Here is a 19,160-nt window from a genome sequence, read left to right on the forward strand (position 1 = left end):
AAGGATAAGCGGATAGCATAAAGGACTTAAGACCCTGTATACGACTAGGGGCACACTGTAGGAAAACCAGACCCCGAAAGGAGAGGAGATACTCATGTCAGGGTAGAGGTACTGTCCAACTATGCCCTCATTGAAAACACCTGGTCTCTGTCTGAGCCAGTACGAAGGAAACTGAGGCCATGTCTACACTTACCAGGAATCAACGCTGCTGTGATCGATGCAGCAGGGATCGATTTAGCAGGTATAGCAAAGACACGCTAAATCGACCACAAAGTGTGCTCTCTGGTCGATTCCAGTACTCCACTGGATCAAGAAGATTAAGGAGAGTCAACGGGAGAGCATCTCTTGTCAATGCAGTGCTATGCAGACACCGCAGTAAGTCGACCTAAGCTATGTTGATTCCAGCTACATTATTCACGTAGCTGGAATAGCATAACTAAGGTCGACATACTGCAGTAGTGTAGACAAGGCCTTAGTATATCCGACAATGGTTTAATTATGGGAACTCCATAGCTGCAAGGGTCTGAGATATAGCCAAATACTGCTCTGTGAAACCTTTTCTGCTGTCCATCAGCAGAGCCCCACACTGTCTACAAGAACTTTTTTAAAACACAAGTATCGTATTAGCTTACTAGTGTTTTGGAAGTAATAGAAGTTTTGTGGAGGGGAAAGGTTATATTGTTCTCATTAGTCTATCTACACTAGTCACTTACCCAGCCTCTTTGTATTCCATTTTTTACCCCTTGTTGAAACAGACCAACTCATGCCAGACTACTCACCTTCTTTACTGTCTACTGTTTTTTTTAAAATCACCATACCCTCAAAACTACTATAGTTAAAGCGATTTACTAAGATGTACAGTTTCCCCATGGGTACCACATTCAGTTTAGTACTAACCTACCCTCTACAGACACCATTAGCGCCTTCTTAGAGCCTGAGGACTATTATCCAGAAATGGTGCTCTTTTCCAGAGGCACATGAGTCAGGGTCATGGTGAAGGAGCCATGGTGTTTTGCACTCCAGTATGTAAGAAGCTATACCAGGAAAAAAACAAAAACAAAAAAACTAGTTTGCCTGAAATGTAAAGTCAGTAGACTACACAAAAACCATGTAAAAAAAGAGAGTGTCAATACACACTGACCTTTCTATTCTTCCAATTTAAACCAGTTTCAGAAAGATATACAAGTGATAAGTACCTATGTAGATGCGTCTGGCAGTACACATCAACTGTACGTGTAGTGTAGTGGCAACTGGCTTGTTTATTTTTTTACTTGCTCAAAACAAAAACTCCCTTAGATTCTAAGGGAATTAAGCACCAGTATCTTGCTTTCTTATAAATCACTGAAGATTAGCCACGGAAACGGTGTTGTGTTTTGCTGTAACTTGTTAAGCAAAATAATCTGTAAATAGAAGCCATTCATTTATTTGTTTACAAATTGGCTTACAGGAATTTTCTGAAAGTGGTTCCTTAAGCCAGCTAATCATAGCACCTCTCAGAGTACCAGGATTTTCAAGAACTTCTATTTAACTAAACAATCTTAGCTCTAGTACTGTCATTAATCAATCCTCATTAAATATTTGGGAACCTAGACTAAACCCTGCTTACCATATATGCTAGTTAGAATTATTTCAGATCACGTCAAGGTGCTGAAATGGTCATTTTAGGTCCTGAAAAAACATTGTCTGAAGAGGAATAGGTCAATATTTGCTAAAATTAATTTGATTAATTTTAATGGCCAATTCACAGCAAAGATTAGTTGAAAGTTCCATTAAATAAACCCTATGTTTTGTTACTCAATTTGATGTATGATAGCGATAGCAATAGATGTTTTTGTAGAATGGTATGTAAAGTATGGAGTTTGTGGTCTATATTGTAAAAATAGATGAAGATGTTTTTGGATAGATTATGAGCATTAATACACATTCAGAGTTGAGATTCCACACAACACTAACTGAATTTTTGACAAGCTTTTTTTATTGCAATAAAACATTCAAACAAGCCATTATTTGCAGCTTCTTAAATGAATGTTTTATTCAGCTACTAAAAATTACCTGATACACATTCATTTTTGACTGTGTGAATTACAGCACCTTGAAAACACAACCAACCTGTTGTATTAAATGCTGTACACATAAAATACAGTCCTTGCCCCAAAGAGCTTATAGTCTAAACAGGCAAGAAAAAGGAAGTATTATTGCCCTTTTGCAGATAGGGAACCATGGCAGAGATTAAATGCCCCATGTCACAGTCTGTCGCAGAGCCTGGCCTGAACTCAGATGTCTCAAGTCCCTCTCCCATGCTTCAACCATAAATCCAGCCTGTGTGTTTATTTATCCTCAAGTTTGTTCAACAGCCTCAATACCCTGTGAATCCAGGGAGAAGCAGTTTCAACTGCTCCAACTCTCTGGATCTCCAAAGCAGCACATCACGAAAGAGAATGATTAAAGGACTAGCTGCCCTGTATCTCTTTGCTCATGGAGACACACCGTACCTACCTCTTCATAAAACTATTGCTCAAGGTTGTCAATAGGCGGACCACAGGCCAAATCCCAGCCACCAGATGCTTTTGGAAAGGACCTTGAAATCTTTGTATTTACTTTTTTTCTCTCCTTTTTTTCCCCCCTTTTGCTCTAGAGTCTGGATGTTGACTATACCTTGACAAAGAAATTTGGATCTTTACAAAAAAAATAATTGACTATCCCTGCTATAGCTACAGGCACGAACTGCAAAAAATCAAAATCAGAGCAAATTCAGCTTGACTGGTTCATTTCCAGACTTTCAAGTCCACAGACTAGGCCTGTGGAATTCAAATGCCATAAGGCTGACAATATTAAGCTTGAATCCTCAGACGACAAACGCATTGCAATGTAATACGAATGCAATTCCAAAAATAACCCCCATGCCTACTACCTTTATAAGAAGCTGCTGTCAACAAGAACAAGTTTTCAGACAGTTTTTAAATTACAATATGCCAACAAAATGAAAACCTCAACTTTGTAAGGTTTCAGTTGGAAGTAGACCAAAATGCAAGAGAGTTAAACAGGTTTTCTGAGGAGTTGGGAGAAAAAGGGATCAAAGTTGAATTTAATAAAATCCGATTATAATCTTAACTATGAAATTACTACTGTAAACTTGTATGTTTATGCTTGCAGTGTTACAGGTTAGCCGACATTACATGCATTTATATTTAGCGAACCACTCTGCCTTTTAATGAAACTTGCATATAAATTCTTTTGTCAATGTTCTGCAGGTTTAATTTTTTCTTTAAAAAAAAAGAGAGATGGGAAGAGAAACTAAAGAAGTTAGATTAAGTAAAATTGTATGCCCGCATCATCAAAGTACCAGGCTAAATGACCAATTATAGAAAAAATATACTGTTATGACAGGCAGCTGCCAATCCATAACTCATTTCAGAACAAGAGAGCAGCTTTTCCAGACTACTTGTTTACTGGTGCAAACAAATAAATGAAGTCAATCAATAGGTGTAAACCCACTGTAGTGCTACCTTGAAGTTTTCTACCATGACCAATGGTGGTAATATTTTCAAGATGTTTTTCTAGAGTAATCAGGAGTCTGTAAATGCTTTGTTTTATTGCATTATAAGGGAAAAGACTATTCAGTGGTTAGGGCACTAGTTTAGAACCAAGATCGCCCCAAGTCCAATTACCTGCTCCTGCAGCAACTGTGTGTGGGACTTTGAACAAGTCACTTAGCCTCTGTGCCTCATTTTCTCAGCTGTAAAATGGGGATAAACACTTCCCTGTCTCACAAAGCTGTTGTGAGAATAAATACACTGAAGACTGAAGCACTTTGAGATCACTGACAAAAAGCACTAGAAATTTTTTTTTATTAGAAGTGTTTTTGACTGAAGTGCCTTCACTTCTTATACTAATTTATTCAAAACCTGAAATGTCAAGTGTAAGAAAGAACGTTGATGAGCTAGTCTCATCTCAAGCTGTAAATGGTAGTCAAGAAACGTGAGGACTGATCTATCCATCTTGTTCTTAAAAGCTGGTTGGCACAGTACATATATGTGATAAGTTCTCACTACCATTTGTCCTATTTGCCAGTAAAACTGATTTTATTACAAGATTAACATATAGGAGGTTTTAATAATTTTATTTTTGGCTTCTAATAAGAAGACGACAGGCTTACAGGGATAATGATGAATATATTTTCTAAATATACCAATTTTTTTAAAACTCTGCTCACCTACTCAGCTATCTATGGCAGTGATTTCTATGGGCTAATTTTGCAGTGCAAAGTTATCCCTTGCTTTCTTCATTGGCAAATGTAAAAAGTGAGGTATAAAGTAAAAGAACCTTCACAGAAAAGAACAGAATGAGCAAAGTACTTTCATTGTACTGCATGTTAAAGGTACCTCTCAAAGCAAGATCCTCAGTAATACTGATGTTTGACAAGGATATATACTTTTAGATTTTGACATGTGATGCTGACAATGTGTTTATAGTAACAAAACTAACTGTTTGAATGTCTACAGTGATTACATAATTGTCTGATCACCCATAATTTCCTGCAATTGTGAAAATATAAAATGATAATCAAAAAATGCTTTCAAGTGTTGATATTACCCCTCAAAACGACAGAAAGATAAAAATTTAATTCTGCCAACCCTAAATACAAGGTTTCATTTCAAAACCTGTTATTAGGACAGCAAAATTTGATTCTTTTTTGAACAGTGGAGGTTTCTACTCTAGTCCTTGGGGGCTGTCCGTGGGTTGTCCCTGTCTGTATTTCTATGCTTAGATACCAGTGAGCATGAGCCAGGTTAGGAGAGGCTGCAGCCTGCTATCCTGACAGGGCTCTGCACACACGGAGGTGGCCGAGGGAGACAACTCAGGGCGGGCGGGACAAGGCGCTTGGGAGACAAAGGGAACAGACCCCGTTGCACTTGCTGTACACAGCCCGGCAGCTGGATCGGGCGGGATCAGCGCTTTAGACGCGGGCCCTGCTGCAGGGCTGTGTCCCTCTACGCCAGCGGGGCGCGACGGTGACACGCGGGACTCAGGGGAGAGGCCGGCGACAAAGGAGCGCAGAGCTGAGGGCGGCTGAGGAAAATCTCTGCCCGCCCCTCGCCCCACCGGCTCCAGTCTCTGACGCAGTCCTTGGAGGGGGCGGGGCAGGTCATCGTCTTTACGCTCGCGAACTCCCCTTACATCTTGTCCCCGCCTCGCGATTTATCGTCGCTCTCCTCACTCCGAAAAACCGACCTGCACGCGCGGACACTGCGCCCTCCTATTGGCTGGTCGCGTGCCCCAATCCCAACGGCCGGCGCCCTCTGCTGCAGGGTTTTCACCGCTCCCTCCCACATCCCAGCAGCGCGCAAACTGCAAGCGCGCGAGACGCCGGGGCCCGTCAGAATTAACCAGACCCGTCACATTCGTTATGTAATGAATGGAGACTCCGCCCCCAGGGCAGGCCCGAAGTCACGTGACAGGGAGGGTCGGTTCCGCAGCCGCCATTTTGAATCGGGGCGGGAAGGCACAATGACCGATTTACTCTCTCTGCCCCCCCACCAAGGCGACAGGGCAGTGCGAGTCTCCTCCACAGAAACACGGGGGCAAAAGGGTGTCCCCTCCACGCACAGGAGAAGGAAGCACTTCCCCCATGTCACCTCCCTCCCCGCATCTAAAAGGTCCTTCCCCTCCCCCAGAGGCAGGGCCTCTAGGGCAGCCGGGTGGCGAAGATCGGGCTCCTCCCAGCACGTCTCCTCAGACAGCAGCGATCCTGTCCCTTGGCAGGTCCTCCCACTGTGTGGCAACTGAAGCGTCTACACTTCTCCACTCTGGTACTACTAGGCCTTCCCGCCCCCCAGAGACGTCTACCCCGGTAGTCCTAGGGAAAAGTAGTTTTGGACGGGTCATGGTTGTAGCTTTCCACCACTAGGATAAAGGATCAGAGGTAAAACACCTGCCACTGGGGCTCCCACGTGTAACTGACAAGCTGAATGACTGCAGCAGTGGAACTAACTGGCAGGAACTAACACTCTAGAAACTCCCTGCACAAACTACTGGAAACACTACCTCCAGGAGCTTATAAAACCAAGCATGCACATGTTCCCTTACATTTTCACTAATTAGCACCTCTCCTACTAGAAGAGGTGAAGTGAGCTGCAGCTCACAAAAGCTTATGCTCAAATAAATTGGTTAGTCTCTAAGGTGCCACAAGTACTCCTTTTCTTTTTGCCAATACAGACTAACACAGCTGCTACTCTGAAACCAGACAAACCTATGACTCCCTTGTGAGATAGGAAGGGTATTTACCTCCCATTTGTAAATTGGGACCTACAGGTCAAGTTACTCGCTCAAGGCCACACAGCAAATCAATGGCAGACCCATGTCTCCAACCACACTGCCTTCCCTGGTTTAACTGCAAGCTATTTGATTGGGAACCGACAGCATTTTTAGGCAAGGACCATCCACCCACTTTTCCCAGCCAGGCAATCCCAGGAAGTGCTCTGTGGTATATGATTATAATAAAAACTGGGGGGAAAGGTGATGCAGAACTTCAATTCTGTGTAGGCTAAAGAAAGTGACCCGTAGGGTGAGCCAAGCGGATTTGGCTATCAGTGCATTCTACATAGCACGGTTTATGTGAATAGACTATGCAAACAAAGTGGGGGCTTTTTAACTACAGCTTTTAAGCTACACTATTATACAGAATAGCTTCTATGGGTACACTCCACAACAGGACTTGAACATTACAATGCTGAGCATCACAGCATCTAAGGCCCAAGAAAATCATGTGAACACAGCGATCCACAAAGCCAAGTTAAGTACCCAGGTCCCTATACAATGAATTCTCCCTCTCTCTGGCCCAAAGGATCTAATATGGATAAAAACTTTAATATTAAACAGAGCACACGAGTCAAGTGACTACACCTGTGATTAGGGCATCCATCTCGGAGATGGGAGACCCAGGGCCAAGTCCCTATGCTCTAATCAATCTCATTCTTGGAGCAGTTCCACAGTGGATAAACAGAAGGAAGACTGAGGGAGCCCCACAACTATCCCAAAGCTCAGTGGTTAGAGCACTCAGACACAGGAGATCCCTGTTCAAATACTCTCACCCCCTACAACAGAGGGAGAAATTGAATCTGGGTCTCCCACATCTCAGCTGAGTGTCTAACCACTGAACTAAGAGTTATAAAGGTGGGCATCACCAATATCACCTTCTCCGGTGGCCACATTTTGCATGAGATCCAATCTGCTAGGCAGCCTCAAGCATGCCTACTGGATCAAGTCCCACAAACTGCTCAGGCCAGCAAACACCCCTATCTTCCCCAGGTTTGTGAATCACTCTGGGGCACAGGCTGGGAGACAGGCACCTGGACATTCAGAGGGCGGGAACAGCATGCATGCCCAGTGGCAGAAACACAAGCACCTACATGGTTTGCCAGGAGTTTTGTAGATGTGGAGCCGATACTGGAACTTGGGCACCCTAGTCCACGGTTTAGGTGCCTAGGCACTGTTGTGGACCTGGGCCATTGTCAATAAGAATCCTAACAATGCTCTGGTTAAGCCTCTAGTGCTATCTGTGGCACTTCACCTAGTCATAACTGTTTACTATCTTCTAATTTCTATTGGGAAAAGTAGGTCTACTTACCAGCATTTCACACCCAACAGAAAGAGTTGTCAGCTAACTTACCATAACCCTCTCCCCCCACATAGTGAATCCTGGCAAGTCTTTGTTATAGCTAGACTTGATGCAAATGAATTGGCCAAAATAAGACAAATCTCATCTTCCCTACTTTATTTTACAGCTCACGTGAATTCATTATTAAGATGTCAGCATCAGAACATCCACTCTCCGCTGCTGACCTGCCAACTGAATAATTTAAAGCCACAGTTGAGTGTTTACTTAAGATGTATGAAATCTTAAAAATTGATGCCCATCTGGTTCTTAAATATCCTAAGACACACTGCATAAGAGTTGGCCTTGGTGTCCTGCTTATTCTTTTATTCAGCATGCCATGAAAGTTTTTTGCCTGACTGCTGCCTTCTTATCCCATCCCACAGGTGGCTGCATATCGATGGTGTTGTAGGTAGTCATGAAACACTAATATTTCGTTACTCCTACAGAGAAAAACCTAACATAAGATCATTTCTATACATGGAACATGTTGCAAAGATAAACTACCCACACCCTTTGTTCCTCTTAAGCAAGGAGCCATCTGGAGACTAAAAGCTGTAGACCCATAAAAAGATGGTACTGTCAAATCAATAAGGGGAAATTGTTACAAAAGTTTTAAAAAGCATTCAAGAACACAGAGCATAAATTAAGGCTACCTAGTGAAATTCTGAGTTTGACAGCTGATTCTTATGGAAAGAGGACTTGTGCCATTAAGTGAAAGTCTTTTATTACCATGCATAACCATCAATGCAGCAACAAGTGTCCCATCTAGGACATTAAGCTGTCCACTTTGAACACAAATTCTAGTTTTGACATTTTCATTTGCTCACATAGTAAAACGACCACTATCCACTCATAATGTAACTTACAGAATGTTGCTGTTTGGAGGCCAGTCTTAGGCTTGGTCTATAATTTAGGTTGACATAATTAACTCAGTCAGGAGTGTGAAAAAACCACAACCCCGATTGACATAGCCATGCTAACATAACCCCTAGGGTAGATGCAGCTATGTCATGGCAAAACTACTTCTGTCAATGTACACAATTTTCTTTGGGAAGATGGTGTTCCTACACTGACAGAAAAAACTCCTTCCATGGGCATAAGATGCATCTACACTACGGTGTTGTCCCAGCATAGCTATACCTGCATAGTCTCCAACATAGACATGGCTTTATACCCCGATCCCTGTAAATTCAAGTGTCCGAGTCCAACACAGAACCCACTGTCCCACTAAAAAGCCACATCTCTTGCCAACATTCACACTGGCATTTGGACAATCAGTTTCTACAACATACTGGACATATCACTAGAGCCTATCTGCAATCTCTTCTAGCAGTAACCTTTTCAAAAGGGGGCCAGAGGTTTAGATGTTATTAGCCACAGTTTAAGTGGATCATAAGTATAATTTATGGTGGTGACTTATACTCCAGGGGTGTATAAAGAGCCCACTGGACTGCACCAGTGCTGTTTTGCACCCTGTTAGTATAGGCTGCAGTCAGCACTGAACACAACTACCAGGGAGAATCCCCTTTCCTCCCAGAACCACCTTCGGGCATTATTATGTCACAAGGGGAAATTCCTACAGCAGCAGCCTCCCACATAGCAGCATGGGGGTTAGGATGGGAGAAGAAGCAACTTTACTATCTGGGATGATGGCAAAAGGGAGAGGAGAGCCCAAGACAGCACATGGGAAGGGGGGATAGGACGCTGCCTGGAAACTGGGGTGGGAGTTTTGGTACCTGAGCTGCAGGGCCGAAGGCAGCATCCTCCTCCTGGTCCCCACAGAGGGCCCTCCGCAGCCGCTCCAGATGCTCCCTCAGGGTGACCCGCTGGTGGAAGGAAAAGGCGGGGTGCAGAGAAGCCATAGTGAACAGCAACAGTAGCTCCTCCTGCGCCCCGAAGCCCAGGCTCTCAACAGGGAGGGCCTGGCCGTTTTCTCCAGGCCCTTCCATGTCTTCCTCGGGCCCATCCTCCTCCCGCACCCGAGCCCCGCAGCTCTTCAGGACAGAGCCCACCTGGGGCAGCAGGCAGTGGAGGCGGCCGGCGGCCTCTCGGTTCTCGGAGCCCAGCAGCGCCAGGTAGACGATGAGCTTGGAGCGCACGGCCGGGTCTCGGAAGTCTCCGAGCTGCCCGGGGTCGCTGAGCCCGTTGGCCTTGGCCTCGGCGTCGCGCAGGCAGTGGTAGTCCTTGCGGGCCAGGTCCTCCAGGCAGGAGCCCAGGAAGCGCAGCTCCAGCGGGTTGCACAAGTCCAGCAGCCCCACCATGAACTCCAGCCGCTGCGCCGAGCCCAGCACTAGGCCGAACCACTCGTACACCGTCTCCTTGTCCGTGCGGGCGGCCGCCACGCCCGCGGCAGGAGCCGGCGGCGGCCCAGGGCCCGGGCCCAAGCCAGGCAGCTGGTTGGGGCGCTCCCGCCCGCACCCCGCCGACGCCCCGCCTCGGGGAGGCGGCCGGGGCACCTGCTGCAGCTGGAGGTGACAGTCCCGGTTACCCGGCTCCTTCAGCCCCATCCCCGCCGCCTCCTCCGCCCGGTGGCTCGTCTGTTTCAGCGGCAGCTTCATCTTCAGCATCCTCAGCCCGGAGGGGCCTCGAGCATCCGAGAGGCCCCGGCGGCGGCGGGCGGGGCTCAGCGGCGGGCGCGCCCGGGGGAGCCGCGCATGCTGCTGCCCTGGCCGCGCGGCGCGGGAGGGGGGAGGGTTCCGCCGCCGCCGGCGGCTCCGGGGCGGATCGTGTCGGTTCCCAGCGCGCCCCCGCCTCAGTGCGTGCGCGGCGCGAGGCCCGGACGCTCTTTTCTCCGCCACTCGCCGGCGCGGACTGAACGCGGCCTGGAGGCTGGAGGGGCGGGGAGAAGCTCGGAACGCCCCGTATTAGCCTATCAGCGGGCAGCTTGGTGGCCCTGCCGCTTACGTCAGTCCGTTCCTTTCTACGACCTCCCGCGCCCGGCTTCCGCTGGGTCCTAAACAGGCCCCGTGTTTAGGGTGAAAGAGGGCGGGGAAGGGTCTCGCTGCAGCCCGCTGGTGGGGCGGGCGGGTCACACGGCTGCTCCAGCCCTGTCCCTGCTGCGCGCTGGGGTGTGTTACAGAACAGAGCATGAAACCCCAGCCGTAGCCAGGAAGCCTGTTTTTGGCATGCAATAACCCCAGGCTGCCTGGGGAGAGGAGCCTCAGCTGTGTGCCTCTGGGGGACAACGCTCCTGGCCTCAATTCCGGGCTCTGTACCTGATTTTTTGAGTGCACGCTGAACCGCTCTGCTTCATGCCAGCCCTCTGTAAATGGGGCTAATAACAATCAACCATCGTATTTCAGCATCGCTGCTGTTCCCTTCCACCGTGGTTCAATATGCTTTGGGCCATAGGAGTGTGAGGACGGCTCTCTAGGGGAGGGGGCACACCTGAGTGGGGGAGACCTACCTTCAAATCCCTTCTCAGGAGGCAGAGGCTGAAACTGAACTGGCCTCTCCTACCCCTCCCCCGGGCTAAGGACTATAAAGGAGTCCTCAAGCCCTGCCTTTCTCCCCCAACAGTTTAGGCACCTAGGCCCAGATCCCCTGGTATTTAAGCATATTGATTTCAAAGGGAGTTAGGAGCTGAAATACTGTTGAGGATCTGGGCCTTAACTCCTAGAAAGGGGTCATGGCTGAGAATCCCAAGCAGAGATAGGCTCCCTAAGAGGGGTGGGGGATTTAGGTCACATCCTTCTTCTCAGCATTTCCTATTGACTAGCTTATGCGACTCCTCACTCAGCTTGCTGCCTTGCTTTTGTGGATCCCATTTTTAAATGCTCAGCTCTCCCTAAGCATTGTTTAGAAAGCTGAAGCACCTGACTCAGGGATACGGTTTCCATTGCATGGCAAGCTACCCAAAAGTTAGGCACTGCCACTCTGAGTGTTGTAACACATTAGTCCCTCTGTGAATCTAACCGTTATTGCATCAGGTACTCCTACTGGTAGAAGCACCAGGAAACAGACAGGGAGATGATGCATTGGTACAGCTAATATCCTGGTCCGCACCTGCATTTAATTACTCACACTGCAGACTGAGCAGCACAGCTTGAAAGCAGTGGAGGAGAGTAGCTTTTAGGAAGCTGGTTACACTACTGTTTGATCTTCGGCATCCCTTGTAAACCATTTCATTTTTAAATAAAAGTTGAGTATTTGTTAAGGAAATCCAAAGAGGTTTTGCTTTGTGATTCTTCATTACACACCTGCTGCTCAGAGGCGTTAGTTAATTGAAGCATAATCATTTGTTTTAAAACCCTATGATATCTTTGTCTGAAAGACTCTGTAGAAGTGCAAAGTATTAGTATAATGCCCAATACGAAACATGACTACACATGACATTATTCCTGATTAGCTATCCCTGATTAACTCTATGTGTGGTAGCTCTTATTACAGAAAAAGATTCTTGGGCCCACCTGGAGTTTCACATTGACTTTAGTGGGGCTCTGCCCCGGCACAGGAGTTCATCTGCATGGAGTAGTTTAAAGGATTGGGGTATGAACATCTATCCATTCAGAGAACAGAACATTGCTAGGTTCAGAAGCACAGTTGTTTATATCCTTTATAAAATGTGTCATAGCTAATGTAATTCAATCTATTACTTATTAAAAATGCCTAATCCTTTTTAAAAAATCTTACTGAGCTCTTGGCCTTAATGTCATGTGGGGACAAGTTCTAATGGCAAATTATTTTATATTTTATACTACAGTATAAAATCATGGTAAAAAACCTGAAGAATATGCTTTAAATAAACAAGGAAAATCAGACTAAAATAAAAGCCATTATATTGTTCCCATCTGTTATTGCCAAATATTATAATTCAGTGTTTTTATGTAAGATCAGGCAGTACTTTGTGTTGTCTAAAACAGTGGTTCTCAACCTTTTTTTGGCTCTGTACCTATTTGTAAATATTTATGGCCTGTCACGACCCAGTAAATACTCTGGCGGTGGAGGCCCTGGGGCAGAGCCATAACTAGACATTTTAGCACCTGGGATGAGCAAGCATTATTTGCACCCCCTACCAGAGGCAACAAATGGGGAGGCATGGGGTTGGGGGGTCACGTGCCTCCCCACTCCGATTTTTTGATTGTGACCCACCCAACCCAGACAGGATGGGTGGCCTGTTGAGATGAGTCAGGGGTGGAGATGATGTTCCATCCCTGCTGCCCTGCTGGCCCTGCCCTGGGGTGCTTTCAGTCAGATCCTGCCCTGTGGTTAGGGTTGGGTCCTGCCTGGCACTCACCCCCCAGGGGCAGTTCCTGTGCTGTGGGGCTGGCTGAGCTTTGCTTTCCACTCTGGGCATTGCAACCTCCAGGGTTATAGTGCTACTCAGGTTTGGCCCCGCACTCCTGACTAGACCAAATTTGTGTGGGTGAAGTTGTGACCTGGCTCATGGAGTTGCAGTGCCACTCACTCAAATTTGGTCTACCCAGACTCTTGTCATCATGACAGCTGAGCCAAACCTGAGTGTTGCTGGCTGGGACCTCAACTCTTGCAGTGCCTGGAGCAAGGAGACTGTGGAACAGGAGCTGCCATGAAACATTTGAAACATTCTGGCTACTCAATTTTGAGTCCTGACCCATGGGTTGAGAAACCCTGGTCTAAAAAGCTCCTGCTTCTGTTTCCACATACTGGTGGTAAAACTGGTGTAATTGTAAGTGAGAACAAAATTAAATCCTTGACTTGCAAAACAACATAGTGAAGAATATAATATATTTTAATTGGAAGGATGCAAAACAGCACCCTCAAACTGCTTATAATTACAAAGTATAGAATGCTAATATTAAAAAGCCTTATTTATCCTTGCAGAAGCTTATCCTGCAATAATGAAAGAACTTATTTATTAAACACCTAAGTAAATGTCATGCAAATTACAGTAATTTTATAAACATCATTCAGACTTGCCACAGAATATTTGTTCAGAGCTGAGTGTTAGTTATAAGCCAAAGTATCTCTCTATTATATTTACTAGGCAAATAGGTTCATTTCACTTTATAGAAAACAAACTTTTGTATTCTGTATAGTCAAAGATATATCCTGACAGCTTTGGCCCAGTCCAGTGGTGAAAAGTGGACTTAATGCTAACCTAAGTGGCTAGCTGAAGAGTTCCCATTACATAGGGGAATGCTCCAGTGACAGAGCTGGTATCAGCAGCCCTGTGGCAGCCACCCTTGCAGCTGCTCTTGATATAAGGGATGTAGCAGAGAAGCGGAAATGAACAGGGCACTGCGGTATGATCTCTTGGTGGAAGAACAGCTCTTTGACTGGTTCCAGGATCTGGGAGTTGAGTAGGGTTTAAAGGTGGTATATAGGTGCTTTGTATCCCTCTCCCTCTTAGGTTCTACATTGATAAGAGCTTGGCCAGACCCAGAGCTTGGGTCCAACAAATATATTCTTTAGTCAATCCAGGTACCATAACACTATGGTAATTTCCTTATGTTGTCATTGTGAAATCATTGTTCTGGAATTTTATTAGATCACTTAAAAATTTAGGCTGATGTGATTATTTATATACAATGTAGTGTTTACATTTTTGGTTCTCATATTTTCAGTGTGATGATTTAAAAAAACATTACAGAACATAGCATGATGTGCCAAATTAGAAATAATAAGGCAAAAACAGGGCCTGAACTCACCGCTTAATAACTTCAGTGGGTGTTTTGCCCGAGTGAAAACTGCAGGATCAGGCCCACATTTATATAACTAGTAGAAATAAGTACTTCAGTATAGAAATAAATCTTTGATACCTCAATAATTAATAAGATACAATATGAACCTGAGGTATGACAATTCCAAACACAACAATTTGATGGGAAAAGTAGTAAAACACTTTGGGGGGGGGGCGGGCGTGAGGGTGTGGGGTGGCGAGACGATTCACCCAAAACTTACCCATTCATAAATCTACTACTAGATGATGAACTACATATATACATGGTGGACTGGATAGCTGGTCATTAGTCATTTCGGGTGCGCGTACACAGCTTGTGGCAATGAGCCTCCCAGCCCAGGCTGACAGAGTTGAAGTAGTGGGGCTTGTGTTAGCACACTAAAAAGAGATGTACAGACAGCACTTTGAAGCTGTGGCTTGAGCGCCGAAGCGTAGGGAGGGGGATGGGCTTCAGAGCCCAAGCTCCAGCCCAAGCTGAGACATCCAAACTATTTTTAGAGAGCTGGCGTGATCCCTGCGAGTCTGAGTCTGTCGACCCAGGCTGGGCAGCTCACTGCTATATGCTGTGTGGACACACCCATCGTCCCTGATTTGGGAAAGCACTTAAGCATGTGTTTAAATCCCTCCCTGTTCAGGACAGATGTGCTTAACTTTAAACATGCTCACATTCCATTGATTACCCCAGCCTCTCTTAGTCCAGGAGTATCCCAAATTGTTATTGGGTTCTGTTTTAAAATGTAGCACTTAAGGAAAAGCAGAAAACCACAGAAATGGAAAAAGAGAGAGAAACCAAGTTTGAGGAAGAGGAAGAGAATAAGAAAATGAAACAGCATGAAAGAGATTGAAAGTCAGTGAAAGAAAAGGGAATGTGAAAATATTCCAGTGGCTCAGCGAGAGAGAACAGGAACAAAATGGGAGGGCACAGGCATAGAGAAACAGAAATGAAACTGAAGTGTCTGAGGGAAACGTGAAATGAAAGTGAAACTCAGAGATAGCAAGAAAATGAAAAAGAAAACAGAGAAAGAAAAAAAGAAGGTATACTGATGAGTCTGCAGTAACAACACAAGAGGCTATTACAAAATTTGACTCACTGGTGACAATGGTTCCAGCTTCCCTTGAGTAGTCTGTTTATTATTTTAAAAATCTGATTGTCCTCAAAGCTGGAAAAGAAATTTTAACACACAGTATATACCCACTGAAAACAAATGTTGATCCCAGTGAAGAAAAAGACAAAACTTGTATATGCTTCAGAGCAGGATCAGGATTTAGCTCACTCTATTTAGCAAAGTAGATAATTTATTGTGCAACTCACAGAAAGAGTCTCTGAACATTAATAGTAATAGTTGGTGTGGGGGATGACAAGGTAGAGCAGTGAGTTAGTATAATAGCCTTTCATCTCTGGAAACTGGGACCAATAATCAGATAAGAAACACAGGATAGTAATGGAGAGATGGGAACAGTGGGACTGCAAGGATCTGTACTGGGACCTGTGCTGTTCAACATATTCCTTAATGATCTGGAAAAGGAGGTGAATAGCGAAGTGGCAAAATGTGCAGGCAATACAAAATTTTTCAAGATAATTAAGTCCAAAAAGCTGACTGCAAGGTCTTGCAGAGGAATCTCACAAAACTGGGTGACTGGGCAACAAAATGGGAGATGAAATTCAAAGTTGAAATTCAAGTGCAAAGTAAGGCATGTTGGAAAATATAATCCCAACTATACATATACCATGATGAGGTCTAAATGAGCTATTACATACAAAAAAGAGATCTTGGAGTCACGTGGATAGTTCTCTGAAAACTTCTGTTCAGTGTACAGCAGCAGTCAAAAAGACTAACAGAATGTTAGGAACTATTAGGAAAGGGACACAAAATAAGACAGAACATATTAGAGTGCCATTATATAAATCCATGATACACCCACACCTTGAATATTGTGTCCAGTTCTGGTCATCCCATCTCACAAAGGATATAGGGTAACTGGAAAAGTTCAAAGAAGGACAACAAAGATGATCAGGGATATGGAATGACTTCCATATCAGGAAAGACTAAAAAGATTAGGCCTACTCAGCTTAGAAAAGAGCCAACTAAAGGGGGATGTGATAGAAGTCTAAAGTCATGAATGGGGTGGAAAAAGTGAATAGAGATGTGTTATGTTTTCACACAATACAAAAGCCAGAGGTCACCTGGTGAAATGAACAGGCAGCAGGTTAAATATAAACAAGTAGTAGTAGTTTTTCACACAACTAACCTGTAGAACTCATTGCCATGGGATATTGTGATGGCCAAAAGTATAATGGGTTCAAAAAATAACTGAATAAGTTAATGGAGGAAAGATCCAGCAATGGCTATCAGCCAAGATGGTCAGGGACGCAACCCTATGCTCGGTGCAACCCTAAACCTCTGAATGCCAGAAGTGGAAGATAGGTGGATCACTCCATAATTGCCCTGTTCTGCACACTCCCCCTGAAGCTTTGTATGGGCCACTGTTGGAGACAGGACACTGGGCAAGATGGACCTTAGTCTGATCCAGTATGGCAGCTGTTATGTTCTTATGTCTGCCCGAGCTGCACATTATGCAGGAACTGAAGGGGTGCAAAGGTGCCTATAATCCTCCTCTCAATCTGATGGACCTGCTCAGCTCCAATGCAATATAGAGCAGCCTCATGGATACCCTAATTTGTGTCTTCATGCTCTTGGAACCTAGGGGCTATTCTTGTAGAAGTGATATCTGAGTGCAGCAGGGCACCTGTCACATACTCATAGAATCATAGAATCATAGATTCTATGAGTATGTGACAGGTGCCCTGCTGCACTCAGATATCACTTCTACAAGAATAGCCCCTAGGTTCCAAGAGCATGAAGACACAATTTAGGGTATCCATGAGGCTGCTCTATATTGCATTGGAGCTGAGCAGGTCCATCAGATTGAGAGGAGGATTATAGGCACCTTTGCACCCCTTCAGTTCCTACAAACTCATTCAAGGGCAGGAAATGTGATGAAGAGCCAGCTCTTACCATGGAAGGATTAGTTTGATTACTGTGGGACAGCTACATTTGTAGCAATGGGGTTCTCTTTGTTTCCTTGCTAAATCTCTCTTCCATCCCTTCTAGATGCCTGTCTACTATTATACCCTCATAGTGCTTGTTCACATGTTTTTCAGGGGCAGAGATGCTGGCATGAAAGCAGGCATCGCTATTAACACAGCCAAGTTTTCATCACTGCTATATCATTCTGTGAATTTGGTGTCCAGACCCCACTGTGGTTAGCCATGCACAGGGCTCTTATCTATATACACCTGAGATGATTTTTGTGTACATTACCAACAGTTTCACAGTGTAGATAAATGTGAGGCAAAAAGTGACCAGAGAAATACAAGATGTATTTTCCTGTTTATTGTAGTGCATTCTCACAGTACCTTACTTGGGCAATGCATCTTTTTTTCTGTAACAATTTTTCTCACAAAGGCCTTGCAGAAAGGTTATCAGCCATGTGGTATTTTTATTCCCCTATACTGAAGAGCCAAAAAATTTCCAGCTGTACATTAAAAAAGGGGGAGAGAATCCTGAGAAAAATAAAATCTAATACATTAGAGAGCGAACAATTGAACTAAAAGGAGAAGCAATGAAATATATTTAAACACCATCCATACATTTCTCTCTTTTGTCCCCTAGGTGTTCCCGTTTCTTCTTTTCAGCCCTGATCTAAAGCCCATTGAAGTTAATGGAAGCTTTTCCATTGACATCAACACACTTTGGATCCAGCCCTTAGCTTCACTTTCTGTTGATAATGGACATTTGTTACCAGTTAACAAGGACAAGGCTGCTTGTGAATTTCCCACAGTCCATTTCTTACCACTATTCACTAATGATCCAGTAAACCTGGTCCATAAGGAGATAAGTGAGACAAGTCTGCAGTGGTGGAGGAACCCTGATGGCGTTTCTGTTGGTGAGATTTAGTACATTTTTCTTACATTTATATCATTCCAAGAGTATTATGATCTAGGAGAAATTGACTGGGTCTGTTTATCAGAAGTGTTTTTTAAGAGATTATAAAGGATGTGCAGAGCTTCAGATGGATGCACTTTTGTTGCAGAGTAGGAAACAAATAAATAGTGAGTCAGGGAGCTTTATTTGTTTCCTTTTATAGTTGAAAAAATTCACCTTCCTTCTTAAGACCAAGTTCAAGAACTGATGTGTTAGACTCCCTTACAGCACAGACTGCCTCACTCCCAGTAAGATGGACCATGCTGGTAATAGCTCTCCTGCTGGTAATAGCTCATCTTAAGTGATCACTCTCTTGTTACAGGTTTCAGAGTAACAGCCGTGTTTGTCTGTATTCGCAAAAAGAAAAGGAGTACTTGTGGCACCTTAGAGACTAACCAATTTATTAGAGCATAAGCTTTCGTGAGCTACAGCTCACTTCCTCAGATGCATATCGTGGAAACTGCAGCAGGCTTTATATATACACAGAGAATATGAAACAATACCTATTCCCACCCCACTGTCCTGCTGGTAATAGCTTATCTTGTTACAGTGTGTATGGTAACACCCATTGTTTCATGTTCTCTATGTATATAAATCTCCCCACTGTATTTTCCACTGAATGCATCCGATGATGTGAGCTGTAGTTCACGAAAGCTTATGCTCAAATAAATTTGTTAGTCTCTAAGGTGCCACAAGTACTCCTTTAGTTTTCACAGAGTTATTGTTGTCATATCTAGCAAAGACTTTGATTATAGAATTAACTTTGTCAAATCCTTTTAGGACCTGCCTCAAGTACTCAGCAGCCAATTCATCAAAAGTGCGGAATTTGTCTCCAACCATCATTTGCATGACATCC

General features: G+C 44.6%; 1 protein-coding gene across 2 annotated transcripts in view; it reads right to left on the reverse strand.

The window, feature by feature from the left end:
* Positions 1-10,479, reverse strand: part of ZCCHC2 (zinc finger CCHC-type containing 2) — a 73,050-nt gene extending 62,571 nt beyond the window's left edge. For both annotated transcript variants that reach the window (XM_073332222.2, XM_073332221.2), the window contains exon 1: positions 9,394-10,479. In XM_073332222.2, coding sequence (XP_073188323.1) covers positions 9,394-10,224 — 831 coding nt within the window. In that variant the 5' untranslated portion in view covers positions 10,225-10,479. The remainder of the gene's footprint in view (positions 1-9,393) is intronic.
* Positions 10,480-19,160: the final 8,681 nt, after the last annotated feature.

The sequence above is a fragment of the Lepidochelys kempii genome, chromosome 2, assembly GCF_965140285.1.
Source record: "Lepidochelys kempii isolate rLepKem1 chromosome 2, rLepKem1.hap1, whole genome shotgun sequence".
In the NCBI taxonomy this organism is placed as follows: Eukaryota; Metazoa; Chordata; order Testudines; family Cheloniidae; genus Lepidochelys; species Lepidochelys kempii.